The following is a 21,182-nucleotide window of genomic DNA, read 5'->3' on the forward strand; positions in this document are numbered from 1 at the left end:
TGAGTTTGAGCATCTGTTGATAGGTTTGTTGGCCTTTTGTGGTGAATTAACCTGAAAATTTTTTATCATAGTAAACCTTTAGATATATCTATTATCAGTTCAGTTTAGTTGCTCAGTCGTGTCCGACTCCTTGTGACCCATGAACTGCAGCACGCCAGGCTTCCCTGTCCTACACCAACTCCTAGAGCTTGCTCAAACTCATGTCTATCGAGTCAGGGATGCCATCCAATCATCTCATCCTCTGTGGTCCCCTTCTCCTTCTGCCTTCAATCTTTCCAAGCATCAGGGCCTTCAAATGAGTCAATTCTTCCCATCATGTAGTCAAAGTATTGGAGTTTCAGCTTCAGCATCAGTACTTCCAATGAATATTTAGGACTGATTTCCTTTAGTATTGACTGGTTGGATCTCCTTGCAGTCCAAGGGACTCTCAAGAGTCTTCTCCAACACCACAGTTCAAAAGCATCAATTCTTCAGCGCTCAGCTTTCTTCACGGTCCAACTCTCACATCCATACATGACTACTGGAAAAACCATAGCTTTGACTATAGGGACCTTTGTTGACAAAGTAATGTCTCTGCTTTTTCATATGCTGTCTAGCTTAGTCATAGCTTTTCTTCCAAGGAGCAAGCTTTTTTTTAATTTGATGACTGCAGTCACTGTCTGTAATGATTTTGGAGCCCCCCCAAAATAAAGTCTCTCACTGTTTCCATTGTTTCCCCATCTATTTGCCATGAAGTGATGGGACCAGATGCCACTATCTTAGTTTTCCTAATGCTGAGTTTTAAGCCAACTTTTTGACTTTCCTATTTCACTTTCATCAAGAGACTGTTTAGTTCTTCTTTGCTTTCTGCCATCAGGGTGGTGTTATCTACGTGTCTGAGGTTATTGATATTTCTCCCAGCAGTCTTGATTCTAGCTAGTGCTTCATCCAGCCTGGCATTTCACATGATGTACTCTGCATATAAATTACATCAGCAGGGTGACAATATACAGCCTTGACATACTCCTTTCCCAATTTGAAACCAGTCTGTTAGTCCATGTCCAGTTCTAACGATTGCTTCTTGACCTGCATACAGATTTCTCAAGAGGCAGATCAGGTGGTCTGGTATTCCCATCTCTTTCAGAATTTTCCACAATTTGTTGTTATCCACACATTCAAAGGCTTTGGCATAGTCAATAAAGCAAAAGTAGATGTTTTTCTGGAACTCTTGCTTTTTCAATGATTCAACAGATGTTGGCAATTTGATCTCTGGTTCCTCTGCCTTTTCTAAATCCAGCTTGAGCATTTGGACATTCACTGTTCACGTATTTTTGAAGCCTGACTTGAAGAATTTTGAGCATTACTTTGCTAGCGTGTGAGATGAGTGCAATTGTGTGGTAGTTTGAGCATTCTTTGGCATTGCCCTTCTTTGGGATTGAAATGAACACTGACCTTTTCCAGTCCTGTGGCTACCTTTGAGTTTTCCACATTTGCTGGCATATTGAGTGTAGCACTTTCACAGCATCATCTTTTAGGATGTGAAATAGCTCAACTGGAATTCTATCACCTCCACTAGCTTTGTTCACTGTGATGTTTCCTAAGGCCCACTTGACTTCACACTCCAGGATGTCTGGCTCTAGGTTGGTGATCACACTGTTGTGATTATCTGGGTCATGAAGATCTGTTTTGTCTAGTTTTTCTGTGTACTCTTGCCACCTCTTCTAATATCTTCTGCTTCTGTTAGGTCCATACCATTTCTGTCCTTTATTATGCCTATCTTTGCGTGAAATATTCCCTTGGTATCTCTAATTTTCTTGAAGAGATCTCTAGTCTTTCCCATTCTATTGTTTTCCTATATTTGCATTGATCACTGAGGAAGGCTTTCTTATCTCTCTTTGCAACTCTTTGAAACTTTGCATTCAAATGGGTATATCTTTCCTTTTCTCCTTTACCTTTCCCTTCTTTTCTCAGCTATATGTAAGGCTTCCTCACAAATAAGGAGGTCTCCTCCTTGTAAGGCTCAGAGGGTGAAGTATCTGCCTGCAATGTGGGAGACCCAGGTTCGATCCCTGGGTTGGGAAGATCCCCTGGAGAAGGAAATGGCAGCCCACTCCAGTACTCTTGCCTGGAAAATCCCATGGACGGAAGAGCCTGGTAGGCTACAGTCCATGGGGTCACAAAGAGTTGGACACGACTGAGTGAGTTTACTTTCACTTTCTTTCCTCCTTGTAAGGATCTATTATATTCTACAGTAAAGGACTGTCTGCCTTCTGTTCATGCCTTTTTTTTTTTTTTTTTAACCTTGTTGAGGTATAATTGACAAATAAAATTGAAATGTATTTAAAATAGCCAATGTGATGGTTTGATACACATATACATTGTGAAAACATTCCGTACATTGAGTTAACTTGTCTATCACCTCACATATTTACCCTTTTTTTTTTTTTTTATGAGAACATTTAAGTTCTACTGTCTTAGCAAATTTCAGTTATCCAATACTGTTATCAACTATCATCACCATGGTTACTTATACTTTTTAAGACAATTGCTGCTGAAGAGATTGTCTTGCCTTTCCTTAGGACAGCTCCAGAAAGAAACGTGACAGGGATGATAACTCCATTGTAGGATCAGATTTTGAGCCTTGGGCCAGCAAACGAGGAGAAATCCTTGCCCGGTACACTACCACGGAAAAGCTCTCTATTGTAAGTACCAGTACACTTTTCTCCCAGTGTCTACTTCAGATGTAGTAGTCATTTCTTTTAGTTATTACGATTCTACGCCTGATTCCAGCATATAGGTTCCCAGTCCTCTGCCCCTGACCCCACCAGCAATTCTTCAGTACAGCTTAGTGTCCTGTAAATCAACTCAATTGTGATCCTGGAGAAAGCAATGGATCCCACAGGTTAGGGCTCAGTCCCACATCAGACTCCGGTCAAAAGTCCATGTTGTTACTCTGCTTCTGACCAACTAGCTCTAAGTCAGAGGTTCCCATGACCACTCTTTGGGTTCACTTATTATTAATTCCCTAATGATTCAGATGGTAAAGTATCTGTCCAGTCTCTGGGTTGGGAAGATCCCCTGGAGAAGGGAATGGCAACCCACTCCAGTTTTCTTGCCTGGAGAATTCCATGGACAGAGGAGCCTGGTTGGGCTAAAGTCCCTGGAGTTGCAAAGAGTTGGACACAACTGGGCTAAAGTCCCTGGAGTTGCAAAGAGTTGGACACAACTGAGCAACTAACACTTTGGGCTTCCCTGAAGGCTCAGTGGGTAAAGAATCTACCTGCAGTGCAGAAGATACAGGAGTGGTGGGTTTGATCCCTTGGTTGGGAAGATCCCCTGGAGGAGGGAAATGCCAACGCATTCTTGTATTCTTGCCTGAAAAATCCCATGGACAAGAAGAGCCTGGTGGGCTACTGTCCAAAGGGTCACAAAGACCCAGACACAACGACTAAGCATATAGTAATTTGTTAGAATGGCTCACAGAACTGAGAAATCGGTTGACTCACTAGATTACTGGTTTATTACTAGGAATATTAAAGGATATGACCAATAACCAGACGAGGAGAAACCTAGAGTGAGGTCCTGAAGAAAGGAGCATCTGTTCACATGGAGTTTGGGGTGCAGCATGGCAGCATGTGGATGTGTTCTGGTTCACCAATCTGGAAGCTCTCTGAACCCCATCTTTCTGGGTTTCTATGGAGGCTTCATTACATAGGAGGATTTGTTAAGTTGTTGGCCACTGGTAATTGCCCCTAGTCCCTCTCTCCTCTTGGGAAATCAGGGAGGTGGGACTGAAAGGTTGCTTCTCCTGACAAACAGCCCTCATCTTTTGGTGCTGCAATAAACCCACCTCATTAACATAACAAAAGACTCCTAGATTGTTCTCATCTAGTAAATTCCAAGGATTAGGAGTTTTGTGCCGGGTATCTAGACAAAGACTAAGCATGTATTTCTTATTATAAGTCACAGTATTCTTATTATAAATCATCTCTCTTCATAACTCATCTGGTTATTGGTTCATATCTTTTAATATCCTTAGTAATAAACCAGTAATCTAGTGAGTCAACTGATTTCTCAGTTCTGTGAGCCGTTCTAACAAATTAGTTTTTTTTTTGCCTAGTTTCTTTTTCTTTTTGCCTAGTTTCTTTTTCAGTTGGTATGTCAGTATTAGTTGGGAAAAACATGTTGATTGGTTGCTCAAAAAATATGTTAAGAATTAGGTATCAAGCACAGTTCAGAAAAAGAATTGGAGTCACACAGTCCCATCTCAGGGGGAGCTGAGAGTTATGAGGGGTGGAGAGAGCTATCCTGAAGGTTAACTTCTTACTGTTGTTCAGAGACTCCCACTGGTGGATTTTCTGCCAGGGCCAGAAATTCACTGTTTCTTTAGATGATGGCCACTGGGTCAAGTTGTTGGCTTGTGACCGGGGCTTACCCCGTACTCTGCAAGTTGCTCAACTGGGGTAAGCAGGTTAATGCTTATGTACTTGAGGACTAGATTGTAACTTAAGCCTTCCCTAAGGCTTCATCTCTCTTCACACTGGAAAGATGCCTGCAGGCTGGTGGTCCAGGGCTGTGTGGCACCTCTGAAGTCATCAGGGACCCGACTCTTTCTGTCTTGCTGCTCTGTCTTGTTCAGTGTCACCTCATGTCCAGATTGTTAGACAGTGGAAGGGGAGAAGTGGGATGCACCCTCTCACATTCAAGAACACTTCCTGAGTTCACTCAACACGTCCAGTTACATTTGTCTTGAAGGTCGTCATGGGCTGTTCACAGTGCATCCATCAGAAATTGGGTCTGTGAGCAGGGAGGAAGGGGTGAACTCAGCAGCTAGGAAGGTTCAAGTCCCTTCTTCCAGAGTCTGTACTTGTTAAAAAGAATGGTGGCAGAATTGCTGGTCTATTTAAAATTTTTTCTTACTGTTTTCTGATTGCATTGAGTTAATGTAGAGCTGTGATTCTTAACCAGGTGACATGTGGCAATGTCTGGAGACATTTTGGTTGTCATAGCCATGGCGTGCTACTGGTATCTATGTGGAGAAAACAGAGATCATGCTAAACATCCTGCAGTGCGCAGGACAGCCCCCCACAACAGTTTTCCACCCCTTAGCGTCAGTATTGCCAAGGTTATGAAACCTTGATTTATTAGAGTGCGCTGAAGGCTGTCACATGCCACCATCGTTCTCAAAATCTTGCTCTTTGTTGTCTCGCTTTGAGAGTCTCGAATTGACTAGAAATTTGAATCTCTAGTAGTTTCTAGTGAGCAGTATTTTCTTCCTTTGAATGAATATTTCTGTTTTTCATTTGGATAAGTAAATGGCTTTATCACAAAATGATGACTCCTGTGGAATAATTGGGTTTTTGTTTGTTTTTTTTTTGCCTCTGCAGAATCTTTTTATGGGATCTGAAAAAGGTGAGTTTTTGTTGTTGTTACTGTTTTGGTGGAGAATTCTCCCATTACCTTTGAAATAGCTTTCCAAAGAAAAAAAGTTTGTAGTATCCAATCCTGATGTTTAATTCAGTTCAAGCTATTATTTCCTAGATTATATATAAAACAGTAGAATTGAAATACATACTTAGATGATGAATGAAAGAAAAAAAGACCAAAGAGGCTACTACTAGGAGTAAAACAGAAACCTTGATTTTGGGGTTACAGAGCAGTAGTCACCCCTCTTGTATGCCTCCTCACTGGCTGGGGAATGGTTGAAATTCTCCTTTTTAGAGATTCTTTCCTTTGCTTTACATCTTTATCCCTTTTGAAAACACAGATCCACCAATAAGGGGAATCACACATTCAGTTTTATCAGCCACTGGTCCCTAAACACAGCAGTTCTCAATTTATTCTGCCAGGAGACATTGTCTGGACCAGAGCATCTCATACTAGGTTTGCAGCAGGGTCGTCTGGGGATAAATATATATTTAAATATATATATATATTTATATAATGTATAATTATATATATAAATATATATTTATATTTCACGCAAATATAGACCACTGGGTCCTACTCTGCTTATCAAAGTAATCTTGCAGAATGGATCCCAGGAATTCCATTTCTGAAGCTCCTGGGTGATTCTGAAGCCATTGACTTAGCTTCTATATCACTGGGGCGCAGAGGAGCACAGGCGTGCTGTATTGCAAATTGCTGGTATGGCAGCTACAACTCTGTGTGTTCTCTGCAGATTGAAACAGCACATTAGAAATCAAGAGAGTGGGGGCACCTTTGTTATAGGTGTAACTTTGACCCCAAACCATTAAAAAAGTAAATCATAGCATTGCGTATCTACCAGTTTGGAGAGCTCAAAAAGTGACCATATCACTAGCTGGTGAGAATGTAGAGCAACAGGAACCGTCCTGTGGTGCTGCTGGGAGTATAAAATGGCACAACCACTGTGTAAAGCACTTTCGTATTATCTGTTAAAATTGAAGATGGCCCAGCCTTTTTCCTTAGCAGTTCCACTATTAGAATATACCCTAGATCAGAAAGTGGCAAACTGTATCCTCAAGGCCAAATCTGGCCCAAATCTGGTTTAATTTTGTAAATTATGTTTTATTGGAACAAAGCCATGCCAGTTTGTGTGCACACTGTCTGTGGCTGCTTTTGTACTCTCATGTCATAGTTGAGAAGTTGGGGCAGAGACTGTATGGCTCACAAAACCTAAAATACTTATATATGGCCTTCTAGAGAATGCATTTTTTCAACTCTGCCCAAGTCCATGTTTCTTCAAGTGTGGTCAGTGATATCACCCGGGAGCTCATTAGATATGCAGAGTCACAGGCCCTGCTGGACCTACTAAAAATCAGAACCTGCATGTTAACACATTCTTAAGTGATGATTGTAAAAGTTTGAGCCGCACTGCCCTGAGGAAATGCATGCATATAGGAACCAGGAGACATGCACAGAAATGTTCTTAGCAGTGTTGTTCACAGTAGCCCCAAACAGGATACAATCCAAACATCCGTTGATGGTAAAATAAGAAATAATTTGTGATGTATTCACATCATGGAAAATACTAAGCAGCAATGAAAATGAGTTAGCTGCAGTTTTGTGCAACGACGTGGGTAAACTTCATGAACTAAAGTTAGCGGTGAGTGAAAGAAGCAAGAAAATATACTATCTGGGTGGTGGCTGCAAAGGTTTTATGTTGTTATTGTTCAGTCACTAAGTTGTGTCCAGCTCTTTGCGACCCTATGAGCTGCAGCACGCTAGGCTTAATCTGTCCTTTGCTATCTCCTGGACTTTGCTCAAACTCATGTCCACTGAGTTAGTGATGCCATGCAACAGTCTCATCTTCTCTCGCCCTCTTCTCCTCTTACCCTCAATCTCTCCCAGTATCAAGATCATTTCCAGTGAGTCAGTTCTTTGCATCAGGTGGCCAAAGTATTGGAGCTTCAGCTTCAGCATCAGTCCTCCTAATGAAGGGTTGATTTCCTTTAGGACTGACTGGTTTGAACTCCTTGCTGTCCAAGGGACTCTTAACAAAGGGTGTATAATGGTCTGCTAAAATGTACATATATGCACGTTCTGTGATATATTTCAAAATGAATGGGAAAGTAGAAACCAGGTCAAAAAATCAAATTATTTGGAATCTTAGTAGTTGTTAGTAATTGAATAATTGTACCATGCTCTCAGCTGATCCCAGCAAATCTGTGCTTTAACACCAGAGCTACGAAACCAGTGCCTTAAAAGAGTAAACTTTAGTTCCTGAGAGTGAGTTCAGTAGGCAGGAGCAAGCAGGCCTCTGGTCTAGAACAGAAACCCCCTTAAGATGGAGAAAGGGTTCTGAAATAGAAGGCTCCGGAGGACAACAGGCTGCTGGGCAGAGAGCCCTGCCCTGTGACTGGCTTATGGCCTGGGGTCCTTTCCTTCTCCTCCCTTGAGTCCCTGCTGATGAGAATCGTTGTGTTGATGGACGAGGGAAGGCGGCTCACAAGTCCTGTTTGCTTGAAGAGAGGGCTTTGAAGCCCTAGTGTTTCCACTTCTGGACAGTGGGATTGTTGTTCTGTTAGTTGTTAGTACAACAATTCTACACTGTGAGTAAAGCCTGAGAGGGCCTTTTGTTTGAGGAAAACAACTAAATGATGGATTCTTGGCATCCTTATCTGGACTGCCTTTCTTTAGGAATAAACAAATGATTTAGTGAAAAGTTTGTAAATATCAAATGTCATGGAACCCTTTTGAGGTTGGCCCGCTGCGTTCCCACGAACAGCTCCTAGGCAGAAATGTTTCTAATGAAACTTGGGTTTCGTAAGGATATTGCTTTCAAAATCTCAAGGAGTTGTTTGTAATAAAATTGTTCCCCAGCCTCTTTATTCATGATGAAGCGTAGAGTGACCAATGCATTCTTTTGAGGGTATTGGTGACAGAGGAAAGCCACCTGTGTGACATAAATCTGTTCTGTCTAGGCAAAGCTGGGACCGCCACATCTGCAATGTCAGAGAAGGTTCGGACCAGGTTGGAGGAGCTGGATGACTTTGAGGAGGTGAGCGAGTCATTTGCTGAATCCCAGGAGCAGTGATGCTGCCGGTGCTTCTGCCAAGCGAAGTCAGTCTTGGTGGCTGCTCTCTGATTAATCCTCAAGCTGCGCATTGTGTTCAGGCCTCCTGAGGCACTAACCAATCTGGGGAAAGATGCCAGCGGTGTGGTTGGCTGAGCTTTCAGGAGTCTGCCTCGGGCTGGTTTTCCGAAGGCGTCCTCCTCACTGTGATACTTGAGCAAACCCGGGGCGTCTGGGGACAGAGGTTAACTGGGGAAGCCGACTGGAACCATCTCCTGGGAAGCCGCCCTGCGTAGTGTGGCCTGGTCATGCCTGCTGCAGAGGCTGCTCGTAGCTGCTCTGCTGCTGGAATCTTTCATTAGCCTGCCGTGCTTTTAAAGAGCACGACTCCTTTGCCAACTCATAAAAATTAGTAAATTTAACGTATGAATCTAGATTTCTGGATTCTCTTAAATTCCACCTAACTGTGGGCTCACAGTCTCATGTTTGACGTGGATTGCGTAGTTCTCCCTGGCAAAGTTCACTCATAAACATTACTAGCCTGGTTCCTGGGGAGGGGTGAGACTGGTAGGTAAGAGGGGAAACTCTGGAGCCAGACCTTGGGTTTGAATCCTGGCTCTACTATTTGGTAATTCTGTAATTTGGGACAAGGTGCTTAAGAACTTGAGCTCTGTGCCTCAGTTTACTAATCTGTAAGGTGGAGGTGCTACCTAGTATCTGCCTCTTAGAGTGAATACAGAGGATTGCATGAGTTAATGCATGTGAAGTGCTTAGACCAGCACCTAGCACATTCTACATGCTTTGCAAGTGTTAGCTGATGTCACTACCATTCTGAGTATAGAGGCCTTAGCTTGACTGCTTATTAACAGGGTAGCCTCGGGCATTCATCTTACTGTTCTCATTTCCTCATCTGTAAAATAGAGATAATACAGTTGTGTGGGCTGAATGGGAATGCCTTGAAATTGCAAAGGTCCATGTAATAGCTGCTTCCCTGGTGGCTCAGATGGTAAAGCGTCTGCCTGCAATGCAAGAGACCTGGGTTCAATCCCTAGGTTGGGAAGATCTCCTGGAGAAGGCTATGGCCACCCACTCCAGTATTCTTGCATGGAAAATCCCATGGACAGAGGAACCTGATAGGTTACAGTCCATGGGGTCGCAAAGAGGTGGACACGACTGAGCAACTTCACTTTCACTTTTTCTTTCCATGTAATAGCAGTTGCCATTGCTCTGTTCTACATTTTGCCTCTGGTTTCTGGGTCCTTCTAGCCCTGAGACCAGAGTTGTTAGCTGCTCAGCAGAGTCTCATAGTCCAATATTTTATTTCTCAATTCAGTAATGACGTTTTGAATTAGGGTGCCGGAGAGCCCAGTCTGCATGTCACCAGCCAACCTTGGCTGGTAGGGAAATGCCAAGGGTTTTATCAAAGCTCTGTTGTCTGTTGAGTAACTGAAACTCACTTGAACTGGTTTATGTGGAAAATAAGGACTGTATTGAAGGGTACACTGAATGCAAGGGCACACAGGCCTGGAGGCGGGAACTGAAAAACCGCCCGGAACCCCGGCAGCTGTCTGCTGTCTCTCTTGGTTCTGTGTAGCCTCCAGACTTTTCCTAGTTCTCCTTTTTTTGTGTTTTGTTTTTGTCTTTGTTTTTCTGCAGACTGGTTACCTGGCTTCTCCCTGCTCATAGCAGCAGATGGCATGGCTTCCAGGTTAACATGGCATATTTGTCAGGACAAGGCAAGGTTGAAAACAAATGAACTCCAGTGTCTCAGTGGCTTAATATAACAAAGGTTTATTTCTTCTCACATTACTCATCCAATGTAGGTGACAGGCATACCACCATCTCATGGTGCTGCCATCTCAACAGATGGTTCCAGGGTTGTCAACCGCAGAGCTGGAGATGGGGTCACTTCTCACTGCCTCAGCCCAGAAGGGACATGTGCAGCTCTGTTCACCACCCGTTTGTCCAAACTAGTCATGTGGCTCCTCCTACACCAAAGGGGCAGGGAGAATCCTGTCTCTCTGTTCAAGTGACCAGTTGGGATCAGTTCACATTTCCTGAGCCTCCTACTTGTATTTCTTTAATAAAGAGTTGTTCCACCAATCCCACTCCTGGGCATGTATCTGGAGAAAACTCTTAATTCAAAAAGATACATACACCCCAGCGTTCATAGCAACACTATTTACAATATCCAAGACATGCAAGCAATGTAAATATCCACCAACAGATGAATGGATAAAGAAAATGAGGTACGTATACATAATGGCATACTACTCAGCCATAAAAAGAATGAAATAATACCATATGCAGCAGTGTGGATGGACTGAAAGATTATCATACTAAGTGAAGTAAGTCAGGCAGAAAAAGATAAATATCATATGATACCATCTGTATATGGAATCTAAAATATGATACAAATGAACTTATTTGTAAAACAAAAACAAGCTCTAGACTGACAAAACTTTTTTTTTTCCCCCTTACGGTTACCAAAGGGAAAAGGGTGGGGGGATAAATTAGGAGTTTCAGATTAGCAGATACAAACTACTGTATATAACATAGAGAAACAACGAGGACTTACTGTACAGCACAGTAAGCAACTATACTCAATATCTTATAATAAACTGTAATGGAAAAGAATATGAAGAAGAATATATATACATACGTGATATAACTGCATCACTTTACTGTACACCAGAAATGAACTCCGTGTTGTAAAGCAGACGTGATAACCACCACACTACAGAAGCCTTGCCAGAAATGAGCTCAATGTTGTAAATTAACTATACTTCAATTAAAAAAAAAAAAAGTTCTTCACTTTGGATTCCAGGGAACATTCATATAAAAAGGATTTGGTTCCCAGTCTCCTCACGTGGGTTGTTAGCATGACCTTCACTCCTGTGAGCTGTGTAATCAGCATCTTAACAATAAGTCAACGATTAATAAGCATGTACTGTGTGCCAGTGGTACTGGTCTTTACAATATGTTGTTATTTCATCCCAGTGATGACCTCACCTGCTTCTGCCATGAGTTTTTGCTGAGTCTGCTCTCTGTCCTGAATGCACTCTTCTTGGTCTAGTTAATACCCCTCCATTGCCTAGTTAATACCTGCACCCCACTGAGAATTTGTTTCAAGCATCACTTGCTCCAGGAAACCATTCTTGACCACCAGTCTAGACTAAGGTGAACCTTTTCCTCAACATTTGCATATTCCTGAAATTGAGCTGTCTCTCTCAATTGGTGGATGTCCACCATCAGCATTTTTTCTTCCTTAGTGATACATAAAATAATTGTGCTTCTTACAGTGGACACCTCAGATTTAGATACACTGTGATATGTATCTTTGTAGAATTGGTTTCCCTGAATATTTGTCTCTGTATTAGGGTCCATCTTGTCCTCTGTACCTTAAACTCTGTTAGTCCTGAAGTAATGTCTTTTTGTACAACTTTGTATCTGGGACATCTAGTATACCATACTTGCTAGCTCAAAACATGCCCCATTAACTATGTGTTGAATAAAGGTAAGTCCTGTTATCACTGTTCACAGAGGAGACTCAGAGAGGAAAGCAGCTGATCTTGAGTCATATGGCTAGAATGTGACTGAGCTGGGAGTGGGCTCAGGTCTGACTTACATTCCAGGCCAGTCTCCCAATCATTGCCCTCTGCCCATCTTTGCAGTAAACTCAAAGAACTTCTTTGATCACAAGACAGAACTGTCGATCTTGCTTGGGATATGAGGACAACCTACAGATCAAAACTCAGCTAATATTCATGGGGGTGGGGAGTCCAAAATGTTTTTCTTCTGTACATGTGCCTTTCTACTTTCTGCCCACAGGGATCCCAAAAGGAACTGTTGAATTTGACTCAACAGGATTATGTAAACCGCATAGAGGAGCTCAACCAGTCGCTGAAGGACGCCTGGGCCTCGGACCAGAAAGTGAAGGCTCTAAAAATAGTCATCCAGGTCAGGTTGAGTGAGTTTTTTTTTTTTCCTCCAGAATTTCCTTTGTAAAACTCCTTTGTGGATAATTAGGGTTTTCAGAGGCCTGCCTTCAGGGTCTTACCCTAATTTTTTCACCTGTTCCATTTTCACCTACCTCCTGTGAAAGTCCATGATTATGAGTCCGTGTTTTTTAAGAGATGGCTAATCCCAGGGCCACCATGTGCAGCTGTATAGATTATGCATGGTATAATTCCAGGAAATTTCACCCTAGATTACAGAATTACTGAGGTCCCCCCAGGGTTGTGCAGTTTGTTGGCCCTGTTACAGCCCCTGACATATTTATGATCTGTATAGACTAAAGATTGAGCAACTGTGTTTTGGGTTTTCTTAACCAGATTTTCTTTTATCTTTGGGACCAATGGTTCTATGTTCCTGATGTATGCATTTTGGGGTCATGTTCTGTATAATGATGTGGCATAGACAATGTGTTTATAGTGTCAGAGGTACATTTGCTGAGTCCTGTTTGTTGATCCATGACAACTTTTGGATTACAAGAGCAAGTTCTGTAGGGAAAACAGCTTATCCTGTCTCTTGAATCATAAAAACATCCTGTCTTGGCAAAACATGTCCAGAAGTACACTATACAAGGACTGATGTATGCGTTATGATTTTCAGAGCAGAGGTAACAGAATTGCTGAACAGCCATTTTAGTTCAGAAGTACTAGCTCTCATTCTTGTTTCTTGTCATGGGAATGTGACATTTGTTTTCTTGCCTTTTTTTCTGGAGGAGGGTTAGGAGAGTCTGAGAGTCTTTACACTGGGTACTTGAAAGCATTAAGGATAACACTTTGTGTGGCAGGTACTGTTTATTTTGGTGTTCATGATAGAGGCAAACCCAAGCCCATTTCCCTTCCTTCACAGTTGTTAGTTGACAAAGTAAATATCTGAAGGTTTCTCTCATCCTGGAGGCACTTGATGGAGGTTGCTTGCTGAGTGGCTCAAGTGAGAAAATAGCTAAACTAACAAGAGCGTCTTCAAAATGTTTTCGTTGGCAGCATCTCTCCGTAGAGTTTTGTAGCACAGAACTGTGACTTCTAAGAGGTTTACATCTGGAGATTTGATTCATGTGTATCCAAAGAAAAGAACCATAAAAGTGTTTAATTAACTCCACATCTGGTTAATACTAATTATTTGACTTTCAGTACTTTAAAGGCTACCTTCTTTATCCAAAAAAGCTGGTGAAGGCGCAGAGTATGGAGAAAGGAAGCGCAGTTCCCTTTATTTGCTCTGTAGTAAGATTTTATTTTGTTTTGTTTTTTCAACTTTATTGAGATAATTTACATGTCCTAAAATTCACCATTGTAAATGTACAATTCAGTAATTTTTAGTAAGCTTACAGAGTTGCACAGCTGTTCCACAATCTAGTTTTAGAACATTTTCATAGCTATTGCCACTTTCAGCTCCAGAAAAACCACTGATCTGTTTTCTGATTCTGTGAATTTACCTTTCCTGGACATTTCATATACGTGGGGTCATTCTTTTGCCTCTGGCTTCTTTGACTTACCATGTTTTTGATGTCCATCCATGTTGTTACATCAGCACTTTTTTTTTTCCTGCAGGGTAGTATTTTTTCCTGCAGGGTAGTATTCCACCGCAGGCATAACCACGTTTTTCTTATCTATTAGTAAGTTGGTGGCCATTTAGGTCGTCTCCACTCTGACCGTGATGAATAATGCGGCTGTTCACAGTTGCATACAAGTCTTCATATGGACATATATTTTCATTTTTCTTGAATAGATTCCTAAGAATGGAATTGCTAAATAATATGGTAAGTTTATGTTTACCTTTTTGAGGAATGGCCAGTTTGCTTTCCAAAATAGCTGCAGCATTTGCATTCCCACCTGTACAAGGATTCCAGTTCCTCTATATCTTCTCCATCACTCGTTTCGTTATTGTCTGTCTTTTTGATTATAGCCATATGATTGGGTGTAAAGAGGTATCTCATGACATTTTAATTTGCATATCCCACCTGACTAATGATGTTGAGCGTCTTTTCATGTTTATTGGTCATTTTTATATCTTCTTTTAGTGAACTGTCCATTCAAGACTTGCCCATTTAAAAAGTCATTTCATTTATCTTCTTTGCTGAGTTGTAACAATTTTTTATCCTTGATATAAATTCTTTATCAAATACATGATGTACATGTATTTTTCTCCTAGTCTGTGGCTTGTCTTTTCATTTTCATAATGTTATCTTTTAAAATGTGAAAGTTTTTAATTTTAATTAAGTTCAGTTTATCAGTTTTCTCCTTTTTTGGCCCATGCTTTTGGAATTCTTTCCAAGAACTGTTTGCATAACCCAGGGTCATGAGAATTTCTTCCTATTTTTTTCTACAGAGTTTTATAGTTTTAGCTCTTACATCTAGGTTTATGGTCCATTTTGAATTATTATTTTGTATGTATAGTGTGAGTCGCTAAATTTATTAATTTTTTTTTGCTTATGGATATCCAGTTGTCTCAGCAGTATTTGCTGAAAAGACTTTTTCCTGTTGACTTACCTTGGCATTATTGTTAAGTCAGTTGGCCATAAATGTAAGGGTTTATTTCTGAACTCTCAATTCTATTCCATAGATCTCTAAGTGTATCCTTAAGCCAGTACCACCTGTCTTGATCTATAGCTAGTTTTAAGTTTTGGAACTAGGTAGTATAAGTCTTTTAACTTCTTTTTCAAAATTGTTTTGGCTCTTCTGGGTCTTTTGTGTATCCATGTGAATTTTAGGGTCAATTTCTACCAAAAAAACAAAACCAAAAAACCTTCTGAGATTTTGATAGGGATTGTGCTGACCCTATAGATCAGATGGAGAGGTTTGTCATTTCCTTCTCCAGGAGAATTCATCTACTGATGCATAAATTATGTATCATTCATTCTGTTGATGAGTTTCCAGTTCTTTTCTTTTCTTTTTCCTTTTTCATTATTATGAACAATGTGAACACTAGTCATGTCTGCTGGTGGCCATATAAAGTGTTTCTCTAATGAAGGCCCATACCTAAAAGTAGAATAGCTCAGGTGTGTGGTGTGTGCCTCGTCCACTTTGCCAGATGATGCCAAGTTACGTTCTGCAGTAGCTGTGCCAGCCTGCACCGTAGTGGCAGAGTGTGAGAGTCTGTGCTGGTCGGCAGCCTACCAACATTTGGTATGAGCAGACGTGCTATTTTAATTGTTTCAATTTAGGAGGTAATAAAATCATATTTTATTGTGATTTTAATTTGCAATTCCCTGATTATAATAAGATTGAGCATCTCTTCAAACATTTATTGGCCACTGGAGTTTCTTTTTCTGTAAGATGCCTTTTGTTGATTCCTTTTGCTCATTTTTCCATTATGTTATTTGTATCTTTCTTACTGATTTTTAGGATTTAAAAAATATATGTTCTAGGCGATAATTGTCCTCTGATTAGTCTGCTTCCTTCCTTCTTTGCTCCCATCCATCCATCCATATAGTCATGGTTTTTTAGTACTCAATCATAGGTTATCTTTTAATTTATTCATTTGCTTTGGTTTAAATTTTTGTTTTTTTAGTTCCAACTTAGTTTTTGAAATTGTTAGTTTCTTTCTAGAATATCATTAATTGGCAACAAATGAAAAACGTTCCTTTAGTATTTTTTCTGCAGTGTTGATAAATTTGATAGCAAGTATTTCAGGCAGGTAATTGACCAGTCAGTTGCTCAGGAAATGTTTATAACAATGGTTCTCAACCTTGGCTGCACATTAGAATCACTTGGGAGCTTTAAGAAATCCTGTTTTCCAAGCTGAACACTGGAGCTGATCGATCAGAATCCCAGGCACTGTTATTTCACAGAGTTCCCCAGGTTTTTCTGAAGCTAAGAACCCCTGGTTTGTAGAACGCTTATTCCATTCAGAGGGTAGTACAGATTGTGGATTTCACGAGCCCAGTGTCACGGGCTTGTGTCAGTGCAGAACCTGGAACCCTTGTTTAAGATGCTGATTCCCTGGTGCCTCCACGGGTGGTTTTGACCAGTAGGTTTGGAGAGGAGCAGGAACTCTGTTTTTAGTACATACCACGGGGTGCCTGATTTTTATTAGTTTAGGAAACTGCAGCAAAGCTTTAAAAAAATAGCTGTGGAATCTTCAAAATAGTGACTTCAGTTTATAACATTATATGACTTTAACTTTGGATTAAAAAACCTTATATTCTGTGACACCAGCTGGGGAGACAAATCAATGCAGTGTTGGGAATCGCCAGCTGTGTTTAATTTGAAATCTTGTTTGAATTCTCTCTCCCTCCCTCCTCCCCACGGGCAGTAACTCATCTCTGAGGGGTTCTGGTAGAAACTCAGGAGATGTCACATCGCTAGGAACCAAGCGCTGTGTACTGTAAACAGTCTCTAAGATTCAGAGCTGTTTGTTTTCTCCAAGCCCTGAAGTCTCATGGGGTAATTGTTTAAGTTGGAGCTCTCATAAAGGGCATGTGAAAAACACAGAGCAAGGTGTCAGGAAATGGAGTTCTGTGTAGATACAAATGCCACGCTTGGCGTCGATGCCATTGTTTTCACAGCTTACGTTCCCCTCATCTCCAACCCCCAAATAACATTTGGGCTATGAGAGGTTGCTTCACAAATTGGACACGTTATTTACTTTTAATTAGATAATGCTAAAGAGAAACTTGATAAATATAATAATTTAGATATTGGGTAACAAAGCCAAACTGAAAACACATGTCAGTCTACCTCTTGTTAAGATGAACTTTCTAGCCATTCACTGCACATTGAAAATGCATACATATGAAAGGACTCTTTCTAAATGTCCAAATAGTTTTGGTTTTTACATGACATATTTTATCTCTGATAAACTATGGCAAGGTTTATCTAGTTACTTATCCAGACTTTTGAATCTGTCAAGACTTCAGGGTATCACTTTGCATTCTTCAAAGTAAAGATAGATTTTTGTTTTTGATTCTACGAGATGACTTTATCTGGGGTGTTTAGGGCCACGTTGTGTGGCTGTAATCTGTTTTGAGTCCTGAACGTGTCAATGGCCTTCTGGCGTAGGTGATGCTGGAGGGATTGAGCAATTTCCTGCAAACCCAAAATGTTCCTGGTGTTGCAGAGCACAGTTCCAGAGAAACATGTAACTCTTTGAAACTTGTCAAGTTTCCTTTTAGAAGGAAATTTAAGAGTGAGTATAAATAATAGATGCTAGTGTAGGAAGCCCTGGAGAACCTATGGGGTCATTTCATAGAAAAGAACATTTAAGAATCAAGACCATTCTGAAATAAACCAGAGGAGGCCATACTGAAAAGATGGAGTCACCTGCAAGGATGATGGCTGACTTTCCTGGTGACTACATACTGATCCTAGTTCAGACCCTCTGGATAAGATTCCTGAGTTGTGGCTTTTCTGGAGGCAGGTGATGGTGCCATTCCTTAAGAGGCTCTGTTAGGAGCAGAGTCGACTCCCTTTGTCAAAAGCACAGTGGTATTTCTTGTAATTATACCTCCAGAGATTAGCACCAGGCCTGGCCCATGGTAAAAACCTGCACTTGTCTGTAGAAATCCTTTCATTTCCAGGCTTGGAGTGTTTCAACCCGGTCAGACATGACAGAGTGACTTTTCCCTTCTCTTTTTCTAGTGCTCAAAGCTTCTTTCGGACACAAGTGTTATTCAGTTCTACCCAAGCAAATTTGTCCTTATCACTGATATACTCGATACATTTGGTAAGTACTAGTTTTATTCATCTTAAATCTAAGAAGTAGTTTGTTTTGCCAGAAGTTGGATGGTCGAGTTGCTTTAAAATACGTTCTGTTGTGGTTTCATTTTTGAGGTAAGTCACAAAGGAAATCAAAACCCTCACCCTTAACCTTGCTCACCTGCTCATTAATAAGAGTGCTGTTTTTGAAAGAATTTTATTTTTTTAACTTAATTTTTATTGGTGTATAGCTGCTTCATAACGTTGTGCTTGTTTCTGCTGTGTGGCAAAGCAAATCAGCTACACATATACATGTATCCACTCTTCCCCAGATTGCCTTCCTATTTAAGTCACCACAGAGCAGTGAGTAGAGGCCCTGTGCTACATGGTAGGTTCTCTTTAGCTGTCTGTTTTATATATAGGTGTGTGTGTGTGCATGTGCACATGTGCGTGCTCATGCTCTCATTTGCTCAATTGTGTCTGACTCCTTGTGACCCCGTGGACGGACTGTAGCTCGCCTGGCTTCTCTGCTCAGGTCATTTCCCAGGCAAGAATACTGGAGTGGGTTGCCATTTCCTCCTCCAGAAAGAATTTTACATTACTTGTTTCCCACCTTCTGATAGGCTAGTAAGGTAAGTGAGCGAAGTGAGGCGGGCTGGGGAGCACACGTCCTATCCAGGCCTTGATCCGTTGCCAGCCAGCTCATGGCATCTGGAACCCACTTTGTTCAGAACTCAGCCCGGCATCTCTTCCCAGCCCTTCCCCACCCATGCTGGGTTTCTGTCCTAGGGAATGGCGGTACCATGCACCCTGTTGCCCACTCTGGAAATCTGAGCATCTTCTCACCATGCCCCACATACAGTCCATCACCAGGTTCTTCTCTTCAGCCTCCTCAGTTTCTCCCCAGTACTCCATTTTTCTGTCTTCTCTGTTGAAACCTTAGTCTAAGCCTCCAGTCTCTGTCCCATGGATGATGGCTGCAGCTCCTATGAGGTCTTCCTGCATCATTGTGGCTGCCCCTTGTCACATGCTCAACCCCTCAAGCCAAATGATCTTTGGGAGCCCGGCAGAGAGACCTAGATGGAAGAGATTAATTAACCAGGAGTCCCTTGGAGAAACAGGAAGTCTCCATGCTGCTTGTGATGGTCAATGGCCAAGACATCATGCCATTAGCAGTTTGCCCAGACCATGCAGCCTGTGGGCTGTACGTGACGTTCAGCAGTGAGGAGCCCTGCAAGAACTAGGAGACAGTCTCCTTCTGAGAACTGAATGCAGAGGGTGTTGGCACATAACGTTAGCTGCCTTGCCAGTGGGCTTGCAACCTGGCAAGTCTAGCCTGTAACCCATTGAAAGGTCAAGTGTGTTAGGAAACAAAATGTCATTCAGAGTGGCCATATATTTCTGCATAGGAGACCGAGGACCTGAGCGTATTAACTGGAACAAGTGATAGAGAAACTAACTCATACCAGTCTTGGAGAAGGGAGGGTATTTATTGGCTTATGTTGAAATGTCCAGGGGTCATTTCTGGCTTCAGGTACAGCTGGATTCAAGAACTCAACCAGTATCTTCAGAACTGTGTCTTTTTCTAGTACTTTTTCTTGGGTTGACTTCATTCTCAAGCTCCACAAGGTGTCCCCAGCTTCTATCAGCTTTGCTGCTAGTAGTCCCAGGAGAAGGAAGGGAATTCTAGCCACACTTTCCAGCAGAAGTCTTGGAATTCATCTCATTGATTTGGCTTGGATCACTCGTCAGTCCCTGAGCCAGTTATGGGCTCTGGAGGAGGGAATATGCAGATAATCCAGAGCTGGGATACCCCAAAGAAGAAAGGTTGATGCTCTTTCCAGGAGAAAAGGGAATGGGAGCCAACTGAGCCAGAAAGAGACATCTAGGATCTCTGGGTTCAGATGATCCAGGGAGGTAGTGTCGGGCGCTCTGCTGGGCGCTGAGGATGTCAGCAAATAGGAAACAAAAATCCAGGCCTTTGTGAGCTGTGCCACAAAGAGGAGATTCACAGAATACATAAGTAAACCTGATTGTATATTACATGAGGACTGGTGCCTTGAGAACCCCATGAACAGTATGAAAAGGCAAAATGATAGGATATTGAAAGAGAAACTCCCCAGGTCAGTAGGTGCTCACCATGCTACTGGAGAACAGTGGAGAAATAACTCCAGAAAGAATGAAGGGATGGAGCCAAAGCAAAAAGAATACCCAGCTGTGGATGTGACTGGTGATAGAAGCAAGGTCCGATGCTGTAAAGAGCAGTATTGCATAGGAACCTGGAATGTCAGGTCCATGGATCAAGGCAAATTGGAAGTGGTCAAACAAGAGATGGCAAGAGTGAATGTCAACATTCTAGGAATCAGCGAACTGAAATGGATTGGAATGGGTGAATTTAACTCAGATGACCATTATATCTACTACTGCGGGCAGGAATCCCTCAGAAGAAATGGAGTGGCCATCATGGTCAACAAAAGAGTCCGAAATGTAGTACTTGGATGCAATCTCAAAAACGACAGAATGATCTCTGTTCGTTTCCAAGGCAAACCATTCAATATCACAGTAATCCAAGTCTATGCCCCAACCAGTAATGCTGAAGAAGCTGAAGTTTAATGGTTCTATGAAGACCTACAAGACCTTTTAGAACTAACACCCAAAAAAGATGTCCTTTTCATTATAGGGGACTGGAATGCAAAAGTAGGAAGTCAAGAAACACCTGGAGTAACAGGCAAATTTGGCCTTGGAATACGGAATGAAGCAGGGCAAAGACTAATAGAGTTTTGCCAAGAAAATGCACTGGTCATAACAAACACCCTCTTCCAACAACACAAGAGAAGACTCTATGCATGGACATCACCAGATGGTCAACACCGAAATCAGATTGATTATATTCTTTGCAGCCAAAGATGGAGAAGCTCTATACAGTCAGCAAAAACAAGACCAGGAGCTGACTGTGGCTCAGACCATGAACTCCTTATTGCCAAATTCAGACTGAAAGTGAAGAAAGTAGGGAAAACCACTAGACCATTCAGATATGACCTAAATCAAATCCCTTATGATTA

The 21,182-nt window shown here is 41.7% G+C and overlaps 1 protein-coding gene across 3 annotated transcripts in view; it reads left to right on the forward strand.

Annotated features, from left to right (window-relative positions):
* The window catches only part of VPS35L (VPS35 endosomal protein sorting factor like), a 143,805-nt gene that overhangs the window by 19,495 nt on the left and 103,128 nt on the right, over positions 1–21,182 (forward strand). For all 3 annotated transcript variants that reach the window (XM_055561830.1, XM_055561828.1, XM_055561829.1), the window contains exons 4-8: positions 2,559–2,681; positions 5,367–5,391; positions 8,385–8,461; positions 12,308–12,436; positions 18,064–18,148. In XM_055561830.1, the coding sequence (XP_055417805.1) occupies positions 2,559–2,681; positions 5,367–5,391; positions 8,385–8,461; positions 12,308–12,436; positions 18,064–18,148 (439 nt within the window). The remainder of the gene's footprint in view (positions 1–2,558; positions 2,682–5,366; positions 5,392–8,384; positions 8,462–12,307; positions 12,437–18,063; positions 18,149–21,182) is intronic.

The sequence above is a fragment of the Bubalus kerabau genome, chromosome 23 (genome assembly GCF_029407905.1).
Source record: "Bubalus kerabau isolate K-KA32 ecotype Philippines breed swamp buffalo chromosome 23, PCC_UOA_SB_1v2, whole genome shotgun sequence".
In the NCBI taxonomy this organism is placed as follows: domain Eukaryota; kingdom Metazoa; phylum Chordata; class Mammalia; order Artiodactyla; family Bovidae; genus Bubalus; species Bubalus kerabau.